The sequence below is a fragment of the Oncorhynchus mykiss genome, chromosome 20, assembly GCF_013265735.2.
Source record: "Oncorhynchus mykiss isolate Arlee chromosome 20, USDA_OmykA_1.1, whole genome shotgun sequence".
NCBI classification, from domain to species: Eukaryota; Metazoa; Chordata; class Actinopteri; order Salmoniformes; family Salmonidae; genus Oncorhynchus; species Oncorhynchus mykiss.
The window spans coordinates 20,953,084-20,967,590 of NC_048584.1; the positions used below are offsets into that span (position 1 = coordinate 20,953,084).

The window sequence follows — 14,507 nt, forward strand, 5'->3', positions numbered from 1 at the left end:
AGAATTTGTATATACACCGTCTACCGATACAGATACAGCAGCAATGCTAGTAAAGCCTGTCATGTGCATTTGGCCACAGGTTCTCATCCACGTCACATCTTATGTCATCTTGGGCAATACACCTAGGAAATAATCTTTTTTCATGCCTGGTCCATCCCTGGCAATCTTCTGCAGATATGTCCAGGCATCCAGCCTTCATTGCGTCCAGGAGGGACAATTGATCATGTGGATGGTGGTCATAAACCTTCCACCTACATAAGGAAAACAATTCCTCTATGGGGTTGAGGAATGGAGAGTAAGGAAGGAGGAAAAATGACATCATCCTGGGATCCTGTGACTGCAGGAGTGGTGAAACGCCACATTGTCCCATACAATTACAAACATTTTCGCCTCACTGCGAACCTCTCCTCACCTGGCACAACCCTTCCATAGAGGTCATCCAGGAATGAAATGAGACGCTCAGTGTTGTATGTCCCATTTAGAGGTTTGTGTAACAGCCATCCATCAGAGGATATTGCTGCACACATTGTGATATTGGTACCCCTCTGGCCCGGGACATCCACTGAGGCTCTTTTCCCAATCACATTCCTTCCTCGCCACCGTGTTTTGGCCAAGTTGAAACCAGCCTCATCCACAAAGATGAATATGAGGGGTGTTTGCCTGGCTTCAATCTCCATGACTCTCTAAAATAAATCCACAAGACAACATAAGAGTTAGGCTATTACGGTAGTTTACATTATACCTTAAAACATGCCATTGTGTGCCTCTGCCCTGTTTGGTTTTGTTCAAAACCAGTACTATATTTTATAGTCATCTTACCTGGACTTATTGGTTCCTGAGTTGCTTGACTCGTTCAGAGTTCCTCTCAAAGGGGACAGTGCGCAACTGCTTCATCCTGACTTGATGTTGTTTCAGGACTCTAGAAATAGTTGTCATGCTTACATTGTCTGCCAACACTCTGTCCCGAATCTCTGTGAGTTTTATGCCATTGTTTCTGATGACCATATCAACGATTGCAGTTTCCTGCACAGCAGTGAAACAATTACACACAAGTAGGTTTGGAGGCTTTGCTCAATATACTTCTGTAATGTGCAGTTCAGTCAGATGCCCTTGCAGAATGCACATCTTACCTGTTGTTTTGCCGGAAATTTCTCAGAATAGATGCCACTGTTGAGTGTTGCAGATTTTGCTGCACTCTCAGACCAGCCTCTCTCATTGATAGAGCATGATATATTACATGATCAATTATAGTAGCCCTAATCTCATCTGAGACTACAGCTCTTGATCTTCCTCTCGGTCTTCTTCCACCACTCATATGTACTCCTCTCCCTCTCCCAGCCACTCTTCTTCTTCTGTCAGCCACTTCTCTATCTCTGGCTGGGTCCATGTTTACATTACAGTACAGCATTATTCCTAAAATGTCCCATTTTGTATAGATGGTAATGAAACTGAAAGACTAACACCTGGGTAGGTGTTAATCTACAATGGGAATCAGCTGTGGTTGGTCTAATTGTTTTGATAGTATTTCATTTTTTAGATTTGGAAAATATTTCAATTTGCTATTACTGTAGAAATTCAGCAAATTTATGTCTTATTCAATTTTGTGTAATTTTAGGTTTTGAATTTAAGTTTAACAGTTTTGAAAAGAGTATGTAAACATGTGCAAATTGGCCTGTAGGAACATAGAGTTTTGGTGGTGGTTGTGTCTGAGTGAGAAAAGAGTTTATGAAGATTGAAAGATGTAGTCATTGAATGCATTTTGTGCCAAATCAATGAAAAATGATCCATAGTTTAGCCCACATAGACTGCTGTTATGCTCACTGTGTGAAGAGTTTTGAAAAAGTGACCTAAGTATTGAGAAATGGGTCTGAGCGATTGTAAAAAACTGTAAGTTTGTGATGAAATGTGAAATGAAACTGTAAATAGTTACAAAAAAATAACGATATAAATTGATTGCTACTGTAAATAGTAAAAATAGTCATTGAATGAAGACATAATAAAATATTTAATGAGGAAAAATTATAGAGAAATATTTAACATGCAAAACTCATGTTAAACAACTGTGGTGTGTGTGTGTGTGTGTGTGTGTGTGTGTGTGTGTGTGTGTGTGTGTGTGTGTGTGTGTGTGTGTGTGTGTGTGTGTGTGTGTGTGTTTGTGTGTGTGTGTGCATGCGAATACATGTGTGTGCGTGCCCGTGTGTTTGTGTGTGAGCTGAAATTATCCTCTGAAAAGCTGGTCAGGTTCACACCATCAAATCATCTTCGTTTATGCAGCAGAAAAGTCGACTGAAGAATCTCATGGCTCTGCTTTTCTTTGGTTTAATGACCACAACATCTTCTGGAAATGAGAAGGAGAAGATCAATCACAATAGCTTAAATTCGTTACAAATGAGTTAGTTACAAAACTGTCAGAGGGAAATGATAACCTGTCAAAGTGCAAATGTGCAAATGTAACTCACCTGACTGGAATTCAACTGGTTCATCGGTAACCTTAAGGTGGACTGGATTAGTGGCCAGGGGTGTTGTGATGTTGTCCACCTTAACTGGGGCATCAACCAGGGGTGTTGTGATGTTGTCCACCTTAACTGGGGCATCAACCAGGGGTGTTGTGATGTTGTCCACCTTAACTGGGGCATCAACCAGGGGTGTTGTGATGTTGTCCACCTTAACTGGGGCATCAACCAGGGGTGTTGTGATGTTGTCCACCTTAACTGGGGCATCAACCAGGGGTGTTGTGATGTTGTCCACCTTAACTGGGGCATCAACCAGGGGTGTTGTGATGTTTTCCACCTTAACTGGGGCATCAACCAGGGGTGTTGTGATGCTGTCCACCTTAACTGGGGCATCAACCAGGGTTGTTGTTGTGTTGTCCAGCACTTTGTCATGGATAGTGGTCAAGGGCTTTTTGATGTCTGGCAGTGACAGGGGTTGAAGCAACTCCAACACCTTGACAGGGTTAGGGACAAATTCGTTGGCGTTTGCCAGGTTCAGGTCCACAGGCTGAAAGCAAAAATATGAAATATTTAAGAAAGTTATTATTTAACATAACATTTGCAACATTGCAGATGTACTATTTTTTTTTATTTATTCTAACAATATTGACAACAATACATTTTTGGATCAGAGACAACTGAATGAGTGGACTTTAATAAGATAAACACTTAAAACCATCGCTTACTCGATTGCTCCCTGAATCTTCAGCCTCATCGACGTCTGCTGCTGAGAGGAACATCTTGGGGTACAATTTCTTTGCAAACAAGTTGGCCACCACTAAACATCTCTCCTCTTCACATGTGAAGGCTTCAATCCCCAGGGACTGGGATGATGGGCACCTCTTCATGTACTCCCAGTAGAAGGTGTAAGCCCAGTACTTCTTACTGTCAGAGTCGGTACACTTCTCCAGCTCCTCATTAACGATGTTGCGGAATCTGGCAGTGATGCTTTGAAACAGCGTGCAGATACGATCAGTTATAGTCAGGAACTCTGACTCAAGGTCCTCTGATGCAGGAGGGAGCCTCTCCAAGAAAAACAGGACCATTTGTTTCAGGATGACTATCGTGCCAAAGCCCTGCATGGTATTAGCGGCAAAGCTTGGCGACGAGGTGCAGGTTGCAAGGGCAAAGCCTGGGGGTGGAATGCAGGGTGCTGGGGAAAATTCTGTTGGTGGGGTGCAGTGTGCCGGGGTAAAACCTGGTGGTGGGGTGCAGTGTGCCGTGGCAAAGCCTGGAGGTGAGGTACAGTGTGCTGTGGCAAAGCCTGTTGGTGGCGGACAAAGTGAAGATCAGTCTATTGTTGGGTTTTTTACATACATGTTTAGGGATTGACTAGGAATGCCTTGGAGATCGACCAATCGATTGCGATTGGCCGGTTGGTGACCACTACTTGTACTTTGCTGGATTTATACTTGGGATAAAGCTTTTCAACAGGAAAAGTTCAACAATCTCTGGAGGACGTCTTTAACTTAATTACCAAACTGTCTTGTTACAGAACTTGAGCCAGTAAGTAACATTACAGTGAAAAATGATCACCTGTCAAAGTGATTGTGACAGTGTAACTCACCTGACTGAAGGACAAGTGTTTCATCCAAAACCTGAAGGTTGACTGGATTAGTGGCCAGGGGTGTTGTGATGTCTACCACTTTGACAGGGTTAGCGGTCTCTGGGATCGCCAGGTTCAAGTCCACAGACTGAAAGCAACAAGGACACAATATTTAACAGAACATTTGCTGCATTTCATATCTCCTTTTTCCCAAATTATTTGTATTGTTATCAGAGAAAATTGAATGAGTGGACATTTATAAAGATAAACACTTAAAATCATCACTTACTCCATTGCTGCCTGAATCTTCAGCCTCGTCGAAGTCTGCTGCTGAGGGGAGCATCTTGGGGTACATCTTCTTTGCAAACATTTTGGCCACCACTAAACATCTCTCCTCATCACATGTGAAGGCTTCAATCCCCAGGCACTGGGATGATGGGTACCTCTTCATGTACTCCCAGTAGAAGGTGTAAGCCCAGTACTTCTTACTGTCTGAGTCGGTACACTTCTCCAGCTCCTCATTAACGATGTTGCGGAATCTGGCAGTGATGCTTTGAAACAGCGTGCAGATACGATCAGTGATAGTCAGGAACTCTGACTCAAGGTCCTCTGATGCAGGAGGGAGCCTCTCCAAGAAAAACAGGACCATTTGTTTCAGGATGACTATCGTGCCAAAGCCCTGCATGGTATTAGCGGCAAAGCGTGGCGACGAGGTGCAGGTTGCAAGGGCAAAGCCTGGGGGTGGAATGCAGGGTGCTGGGGAAAATTCTGTTGGTGGGGTGCAGTGTGCCGGGGTAAAACCTGGTGGTGGGGTGCAGTGTGCCGTGGCAAAGCCTGGAGGTGAGGTACAGTGTGCCGTGGCAAAGCCTGTTGGTGGCGGACAAAGTGAAGATCAGTCTATTGTTGGGTTTTTTACATACATGTTTATGGATTGACTAGGAATGCCTTGGAGATCGACCAATCGATTGCGATTGGCCGGTTGGTGACCACTGCTTGTACTTTACTGGATTTATACTTGGGATATCGCTTTTCAACAGGAAAAGTTCAACAATCTCTGGAGGACGTCTTTAACTTAATTACCAAACTGTCTTGTTACAGAACTTGAGCCAGTAAGTTACATTACAGTGAAAAATGATCACCTGTCAAAGTGATTGTGACAGTGTAACTCACCTGACTGAAGGACAAGTGTTTCATCCAAAACCTGAAGGTTGACTGGATTAGTGGTCAGGGTTGTTGTGATGTCTACCACTTTATCAGGGTTAGGGATCTCTAGGATTGCCAGGTTCAAGTCCACAGACTGAAAGCAACAAGAACACAATATTTAACAGAACATTTTCTACATTTCATATCTCCTTTTTCACAACATTGACATTTATTTGTTTTTTTTATCAGAGATAATTTAATGAGTGGACTTTCATAAAGATTAACACGGGAAATTATCGCTTACTCCATTGCTGCCTGAATCTTCAGCCTCGTCGAAGTTTGCTGTTGAGGGGAGCATCTTGGGGCACATCTTCTTTGCAAACATTTTGGCCACCACTAAACATCTCTCCTCATCACATGTGAAGGCTTCAATCCCCAGGCACTGGGATGATGGGTACCTCTTCATGTACTCCCAGTAGAAGGTGTAAGCCCAGTACTTCTTACTGTCAGAGTCGGTACACTTCTCCAGCTCCTCATTAACGATGTTGCGGAATCTGGCAGTGATGCTTTGAAACAGCGTGCAGATACGATCGGTGATAGTCAGGAACTCTGACTCAAGGTCCTCTGACGAAGGAGGGAGCCTCTCCAAGAATAGCAGGACCATTTGTTTCAGGATGACTTTGGTGCCAAAGCCCTGCATGGCATTAGCGGCAAAGCTTGGGGACGAGGTGCAGGTTGCCAGGGCAAAGCCTGGGGGTGGAATGCAGGGTGCTGGGGAAAAGCCTGGTGGTGGGGTGCAGTGTGCCGTGGCAAAGCCTGTTTTTGGCGAACAAAGTGAAGATCAGTCTTAAATAAAAACTTTAAGGCTTTATTGTTGGGTTGTTTACATACATGTTTGGTGATTGACTAGGAATGCCTTGGAGATCGACCAGTCGATTGCGATTGGCCGGTTGGTGACCACTGCTTTAGTGTGTGTAATTTACTGGATTTATACTTGGGATATCGCTTTTCAACAGGAAAAGTTCAACATTCTCTGGAGGACGTCTTTAACTTAATTACCAAACTGTCTAGTTATTAAACTTGAGCCAGTAAGTAACATTACAGTGAAAAATGATCACCTGTCAAAGTGATTGTGACAGTGTAACTCACCTGACTGAAGAACAAGTGTTTCATCCAAAACCTCAAGGTTGACTGGATTAGTGGTCAGGGTTGTTGTGATGTCTACCACTTTATCAGGGTTAGGGGTCTCTGGGATTGCCCGGATCAAGTCCACAGACTGAAAGCAACAAGAACACAATATTTAACAGAACATGTGTTACATTTCATATCTCCTCTTTACCAACATGTATTTGTATTTTTATCAGAGAAAATTGAATGAGTGGACTTTCATAAGGATAAACACTTGTGATCGTTGCTTACCCCACTGCTCCCTACTTCATCCAAATAGAAGTCTTCCACTGAGAGGAGCATCTCTAGCTGGAGATTGTTCAGCAATATTCTGCCGATTATGTTGGTCACCACTAGAAATCTATCCTCATCAAATGAGAAGGCTTCAATCCCCTGGGGTGATGGGTACATCTTCATGTACTCGCAGTAGAAAGTGTCAGCCCAGATGCTCTTACTATAAGAGTCGATACACTTCTCCAGCTCCTTGTTGACGATGTTGTTGGATCTGGCAGTGATGCTCTGAATTAGAGTGCAGATATGATCCGCGATAGTGAGTGGTGGGTGGCATGACGCCTGGGGAAAGCCTGGTGGTGGGGGACAGGATGCCTGGGAAAATCCTGGTGGTGGGGGGCACAATGCAAGGGCAAAGCCTGGTGGTGGCTGGCAGGATGCCTGGGCAAAGCCTGGTGGTGGGGGGCAGGATAGAGGGACAAAGCCTGGTGGTGGGGGGCAGGATAGATGGGCAAACCCTGGTGGTGGGGGGCATGATGTCGGGGCAAAGCCTGGTGGTGGGGCGCATGATGTCGGGGCAAAGCCTGGTGGTGGGGGGCAGGATGCCATGGCAAAGCCTGGTGGTGGTGGGCAGGATAGAGGGGCAAAGCCTGGTGGTGGGGGGCAGCATAGAAGGGCAAAGGCTGGTGGTGGGGGACAGGATAGAGGGGCAAAGCCTGGTGGTGGGGGGCAGGATAGAGGGGCAAAGCCTGGTGGTGGGGGGCAGGATAGAGGGGCAAAGCCTGGTGGTGGGGGGCAGGATAGAGGGGCAAAGCCTGGTGGTGGGGGGCAGGATAGAAGGGCAAAGTCTGATGGTGGGGGGCATGATAGAGAGGCAAAGCCTCGTGGTGGGGGGCATGATAGAGGGGCAAAGCCTGGCGGTGGGGGACATGATGCCGGGGCAAATCCCAGTGGTGGGGTGCAGGATGCAGTGGCAATTCCTGGGGGTAATATGCATGTTGCCGGGGCAAAGCCTGCAGGTGGAATACAGGGTGCTGAGTATTTTACCACAACATTCCCTTGAAATTAGAAGGAGAAAATCATTCTCATACAAACACAACTTATTACGAAACTGTCTAGTTTCAAAACATTAGCTAATAAGTTATATTACAGTAGGACAAGGACACCTGTCAAAGTGATCCGTGTCAATTTAATTCACCTGACTGGAGGTCAACTGGAGTTGTGGTCATGGTTGTTGTAATGTTGTCCACTTTGACGGGGTTAGTGATTAGGGGTGCTGTTACAGACTGAAAGCAACAAGGACATCATATTTAACGTAATATTTGCGACATTGCAAATCTTTTTTACCAACAACAACAACAAAAATGCTTTGTATGAGTGGGACTTTCATAAAGATAAACACTTGTAATCATTGCTCACCTCACTGCTCCCTGAAGCTGGTGTCCCTTCATCCACGTCCTTCAGCTTTACCAGCTCCTCGACCACATGGTGAACCATGTGCCTCGTTAGCATGGTGGCCCTGGCAGATGTTGCAAACTTTAGTACCAGCTCTGTGCCAGTATAGTGGTGAAGATAAGTATGGATGTTTGTCACCATCTCAAGGATCTGGTACCAGCCAATGTGCCAGTTGGCCTTGCCCCTTTTCTTTGTGACTTTGACCCCACACAGTGACAGCTGGTGGATTATGTCGTTTATGAGGGGCCAGTAATGAAGGTTGATGTCTTCCTCTATGTGGCCTTCGAAGACTACATAAACTATCATACCAATGATGTTCCTCAGGAGCTCCGAGGAGATTACCAGCTGGTCAGGGCACTTTGGACGAACCTCGCTCGCCTTGGGCTCTGATATCCAGCTGCGGATAGAGCTTAATGGAATGTAGTCAGCAGGAGCTTCAAACAGCCTCTGGACTTTGGTGCTCACAGCTTCAATGATGGTGCTGATCAAGGTGGAACTTTGAGTGAAAAGAGCTCTCCTAAGGTCCTCAGGGCTGCTTAGGCACTGGATCTTACGGTTGAGTGAGTGGACCATCCTGACACCAGTGGAACGGGAGTAGTAGACTTGAGCGACAGGAGGAGCCTTCAGAACTCTAGAGAGGTTCTCCACTACTGCCAGCACTATGGTGACACTCATGTCGCTCAGGGCCATGGAGGACCGGTCACAGGGGCTTTCCATCTGGCAGGACCAGAGGGCCTGGAGCAGCCTGGACACGATGTCCACCACCACCTTAGAGGGACAGCACAGCTCGGAGTACGGCTGGAAGGCCAGGCTCTGGGAAATGCTCTTTAGAGCTCTTACAACTTCATCGCAGACCTCAGGGTTTCTAAAATATACAAGCCAGATAGAGACAAGAGGAAACACTTTTATGCAGATTGAAACGCATCCTCTGTAAGGAATGTGCTACATACAGTAAATGAAGTGTGATTGATATCGGCCCCTGCACTCGTCATTTCATTTAGCATCAGTGTATGGATAGAATAATACATAAACCAAACACCTGTAACATAAAGAGTGAATGTGACTCACAGGTAGGAGAGATCAGCAGTAAAGTCAAGTGAGTTAATGGCCTGACTAAGGTCGGTGGCCAACTCAGTAAAAGCCTCATGTTCAACGTCCCTCATTCTGAGTTGAGTGTTCACCTCCCAGGTCTGTCACAGGAAACAGGGGGTGCCATTAATGCCCATAGCAGTGAGGGGAAAATATTGATATCAATGTACCATGAGCCAATGCTAAATAAGGACATTGTTTATTAGAAAGGATAACTCACTAACTGTATATTATCTCCACTTAACTTATACTGTAGACATCTTTCTAATCTCTTACCAGGTGACTTATGTCATTCCCTTCCTCTGCTTCCTTTCTGAACCTTAAAATCAAATACAGAGCAACTGAACATTCCTGCCTTTTTTATCCTTCCTCTACTTTCACATTGATTTCCCATTGAGCCTATGACAGTGATTCAGTGGCGTAGCCATGACATTTGTTGATGGGTGGGCCTGCAGACATTTGGGTGGGCCAGAAACTTCCTGCTATTGTACACATTTTGCCATGAGGCTGAGAGAAAATGTTGCATTTTTAAAACTAACCGAAGCTACAATATAGATATGTTGACTGATAAAGGCACTGAATTATGAGCTGTCTTGTTTTCTAAATGAACAAATGAAATAGGTAGTGGCATGGTGCCACTATATATGCCTCAATGCAGCCATATTTGTGGCTTATTGGGAGTGTGGCTTTCAGTTAGTTATTTTTGGCAACCCTTCCCGTGAGAGTGAATGTCATTCCAGATCATGTGTTCTCTTATATTTCATCAAATTTGTGCACTGATTGCTATGAACTCTATCTGATGGTGTTTGTATGTTTAGGTAAAAAATAAAAAAACATGGCATTGAGGTCCTATAAAATTAGAGGGGCTCTGTCTTATACCCTCAAAGTTACAGAATGGGAGGAAAATAAATAAGAAATGGAGTGAACTGCAGTACAGCAGCCTGGCCTTAAATACTAGACGGAACAGAGTCAATTTTAATCTGTGATACTCAAATGAGTATGATATGTATTTTACCTTTATTTAACTAGGCAAGTCAGTTAAGAACAAATTCTTATTTTCAATGACGGCCAAGGAACAGTGGGTTAACTGCCTGTTCAGGGATAGAACGACAGATTTGTACCTTGTCAGCTCGGGGATATGAACTTGCAACCTTTCGGTTACTAGTCCAACACTCTAACAACTAGGCTACCCTGACGCCCCAATGATGATATGTTACGTTGTACATAACAAATAAGGGTTTTTAAGCCAAAAACAAAATGAGGGAGGTTGGTTGGGGAAGACCCAAAGGCTGCGTGTTTGAATCACAACATGGACAACTTCATCATTTTAGCTAATTAGCAACTTTGCAACTACTTAGCATGTAATATACCCCTTCCCCTATCCATAACCCCTAACCCCTAGTCTAGCTAACGTTAGTCGCCTAGCTAACGTTAGCCACATAGCTGACGTTAGCTGTTCCATCCTCTGTGTAGCCTGCTGCTAGAATGGACGGAGAGGTATCCCTCGAGTCGCAACAAAATGTAATATAACGTTGTGGATAAAGTTCAGAATGATACAATTCTACACCACCTGCCCTGAATGACGGGTCGCCACTGTAGCTAACAAACATACTGTGCAGATAATCTTCAAATTCATTGTTTTACACAATATTTTATCATAACACTGGCTGACCACTGGCTTACCAACTCCCTTACCAAAATGGCTGACTTTTTATACTGTCATATGAAGGTTCATTCTAGTATTCTGATTCCTAATTATATGGTACATAGTACAAGTAGCTGTACTCACCGCTCCAGGGACTTGTTCTTAACAAGCCAGTTGCTCATGTCCTCCACGGTGGTGTGGTGAGGGACATGACTCTGGAGGCCTTGACTCTGGAGCACCAAAAACTGCTTCATCAGCTTCTTCTGCAAGACAAATCATGTTGTCAAAAAGACAACCTTGAGTTTGCTTTAGCCGGTCTGAATTGACAGGTGGGCGGGGTTTGTACTAGGGATGTGCCAGCAGCATACCACCATGCATCCCACTGCTGGCTTCAATCTGAAACTAAGCAGGGTTGGTCCTGGATGGGAGACCAGATGCTGCTGGAAGTGGTGTTGGAGGGCCAGTAGAAGGGACTCTTTCCAATTCCCCAGTGTAGTGATTGGGGACATTACCCTGTGTAGGGTGCCGGCTTTCACATGGGGCGTTAAACAGGTGTCCTGACTGGTCACTAAAGATCTCTTGGCACTTATTGTAAGAGTAGGGGTATGAACTCCAATGTCATGACTAAATTCCAAATCTGGCCCTCATACCATCATGGCCACCTAATTATCCCCAGCTTCCAATTGGCAGATTCATCCCCTTCCTCTCCCCTGTAACTATTCCCCAGGTCATTGCTGTAATTGAGAATGTGTTCTCAGTCAACTTACCTGGTAAAATACATGTGCATCTTTCCTTTTCAAGGTAATTTGATATGTAGTGTCTTGATACAGGAATCAGTAAGTTTTCATTTTAAGCCGTTTGTTTAGGAGAACAAATCGATGCACTGACATTAGTTGAAAAAACACAAACATTTTCCTTTTGAAATAAAAATGTGCTGTTGTTGATGGAGCTCATGAGCTGGACCTCACTGAGCTGGATCTGTCTGAGCTGACTTCTCTTTCTCTCTCTCTGTGTGTGTGTGTGTAAAATATAGTCGTTGCATAAGTATTCACCCCCTTGTTTAGGCAAGACTAAATTAGTTCTGGAGTAAAATGTGGCTTAACAAATCACATAAATCACATGGACGGTGTGAAAAAATAGGGCAAGACCTTGGAACTAAAGTTCTATCTGACATTTTGGGTCAAAAATGAGTAATTCACATAGAGATTCCCTTTAGTTGGTCCTTTTCATGTGAGATATGTCCGATTTTTCTTGAACTCCATTTACATTGAAATAAAATTGTATAATCTGAACGTTTTGTCTGAGCAAACATCTGTTAACGTAGAGCTATTAGGTTCTGTCTGCAATCCAATTACACAATACTGAGTTGTCAGTAAAAAATAATTGTCTGTAAGGTGATATACAGGGCATTTGGAAAGTATTTAGACCCCTTGACTTTTTTCACATGTTGTTACGTTACAGCCTTGTTCTAAAATGGTTTAAATTACATCTTTTCCTCATCAATCTACACACGATACCCTATAATGACAAAGCAAAAACAGGTTTTCAGACAAGTTTGCAAATGTATTAAAGGTAAAAAACAGTAATACCTTGTTTACATAAGTATTCAGACCCTTTGTTTTGAGACTCAAAATTGAGCTCAGGTGCATCCTGTTTCCATTGATAATCCTTGAGATGAGTCCATCTGTTATAAATTCAAATTATTGTAAATTATTTGGAAAGGTACATACCTGTCTATATAAGGTCCCACAGTTGACAGTTCATGTCAGAGCAAAAACCAAGCCGTGAGGTGGAAGGAATTGTCCGTAGAGCTTTGAGACAGGATTGTGTTGAGCATTGAAGGTCCCCAAGAAGACAGTGGCCTCCATCATTCTTAAATGGAAGAAGTTTGGAACTACCAAGACTATTTCTAGAGCTGGCCACCCAGCCAAACTGAGCAATCGGGGGAGAAGGGCCTTGGTCAGGGAGGTGACCAAGAACCCGATGGTCAATATGAAGGAACTCCAGAGTTCCTCTGTGGAGATGGGAGAACCTTCCAGAAGGACAACCATCTCTGCAGCACTCCACCAATCAGGCCTTTATGGTAGTGGCTAGATGGAAGCCACTCCTCAGTAAAAGGCACATGACAGCCCGCTTGGATTTTTACAAAAGCTTTCTCTGATCATGAGAAACAAGATTCTCTGGTCTGATGAAACCAAGAAAGAACTCTTCGGCCTGAATGCCAAGCGTCACATCTGGAGGAAACTTGTCACCATTCCTGATGCATGGTGGTGAAAGCATCATGCTGTGGGGATGTTTTTCAGGGTCAGGGGCTGGGAGACTAGGATTGAGGGAAAGATGAATGGAGCAAAGTACAGAGTGATCCTTGATGAAAATCTGCTCCAGAGCGCTCAGGACCTCAGACTGGGGCAAAGGTTCACCTTCCAACAGGACAACCACCCTAAGCACACAGCCAAGATAACGCAGGAGTGGCTTTGGGACAAGTCTCTGAATGTTCTTGAGTGGCCCAGCCAGAGCCCGGACTTGAACCTGACCGAACATCTTTAGAGAGACCTGAAAATAGCTGTGCAGCGACGCTCCCATCCAACCTGACAGAGCTTGAGAGGATCTGCAGAGAAGAATGGGAGAAACTCCCCAGATACAAGTGTGCCAAGCTTGTAGCGTAAAATCCAAGAAGACTCAAGGCTGTAATCTCCGCCAAAGGTGCTTCAACAAAGTACCGAGTAAAGCGTCTGAATACTTACGTAAATGTGATATTTCTGTTTTATATTTTTATATATTTGCAAAAATGTCTAAATGTTGTTAATTTGTCGTTTTGGGGTATTGTGTGTAGATTGAAGAGGGGAATTTTTTTTACATCCATTTTTGAATAAGGCTGTAACAAAATGTGGAATAGGTCAACGGGTCTGAATACTATCCAAATGCACTGTATTTATTGAGTCATGTAGAGGAAGACATCAATAAACAATTCTGAGATCTTGATACTTGAATAATACCCATTATCTCAAAACCTTACATTTTGCATTTACTTAGATTTTTTTTCACAACTTTTTCAGAAGAATGGCCATAACGTAGCCACCCCCCACCTTAAAAAAACAGATTTACAAATGGCTTAGGATTTTGATTCTCAGCACTTTAGGTACCTTTAAGGTGAGGACCTTACTGGGTTATGAAAGAAGAATGAACTACAAAACAGTTCTGAGATCTGCGATGTGAACACTTTGAGGCTCATATCTCAGAAACTTATAGTCCCAAGGTCTGAAGGGGATGACATGATTTTTTAATGACTACCCTTTCTTCTGTCCCCTGTACATACAACATCTGTAAGGTCCCTCAGTCAAGTATAGAATTTCAAGCACAGATTCAACTACAAAGACAAGGGAGGTTTTCAAAAGCCTCGTAAAGAAGGCCAGTGCTTGGTAGATGGGTAGCAATAACATTTAGACATTGAATATTCCCGAGTGGCCAAGTTACAGTTTTAACTTAAATCTGTTTGAAAATCAATGGCAAGACTTGAAAATTGCTGTCTAGCCATGGTCCCTATCACCTCCTAGACAGACCGTTATGAATTAAAACAGTAATAATAATGGGCAAATATTGCACAGTCTAGGTGTGCAAAGCTCTTCCAATCAAAAATCAAATCAAATGTTATTTGTCACATGCGCCGAATACAACAGGTGTAGTAGACCTCTCAGTGAATTGCTTACTTACAAGGCCTTAACCAACAATGCAGTTTTAT

General features: G+C 43.9%; 1 protein-coding gene across 1 annotated transcript; it reads right to left on the reverse strand.

Moving 5' to 3' along the window:
• Positions 1–2,115: 2,115 nt before the first annotated feature.
• LOC118941997 lies at positions 2,116–4,723 on the reverse strand. The gene is made up of 5 exons (XM_036955542.1): positions 4,328–4,723; positions 4,060–4,186; positions 3,179–3,756; positions 2,460–3,000; positions 2,116–2,338 (listed from the first exon to the last, which is right to left on the reverse strand). Exons 1-5 carry the CDS (start codon positions 4,721–4,723, stop codon positions 2,244–2,246), a joined length of 1,737 nt encoding a protein of 578 aa, XP_036811437.1. The 3' UTR covers positions 2,116–2,243.
• Positions 4,724–14,507: the final 9,784 nt, after the last annotated feature.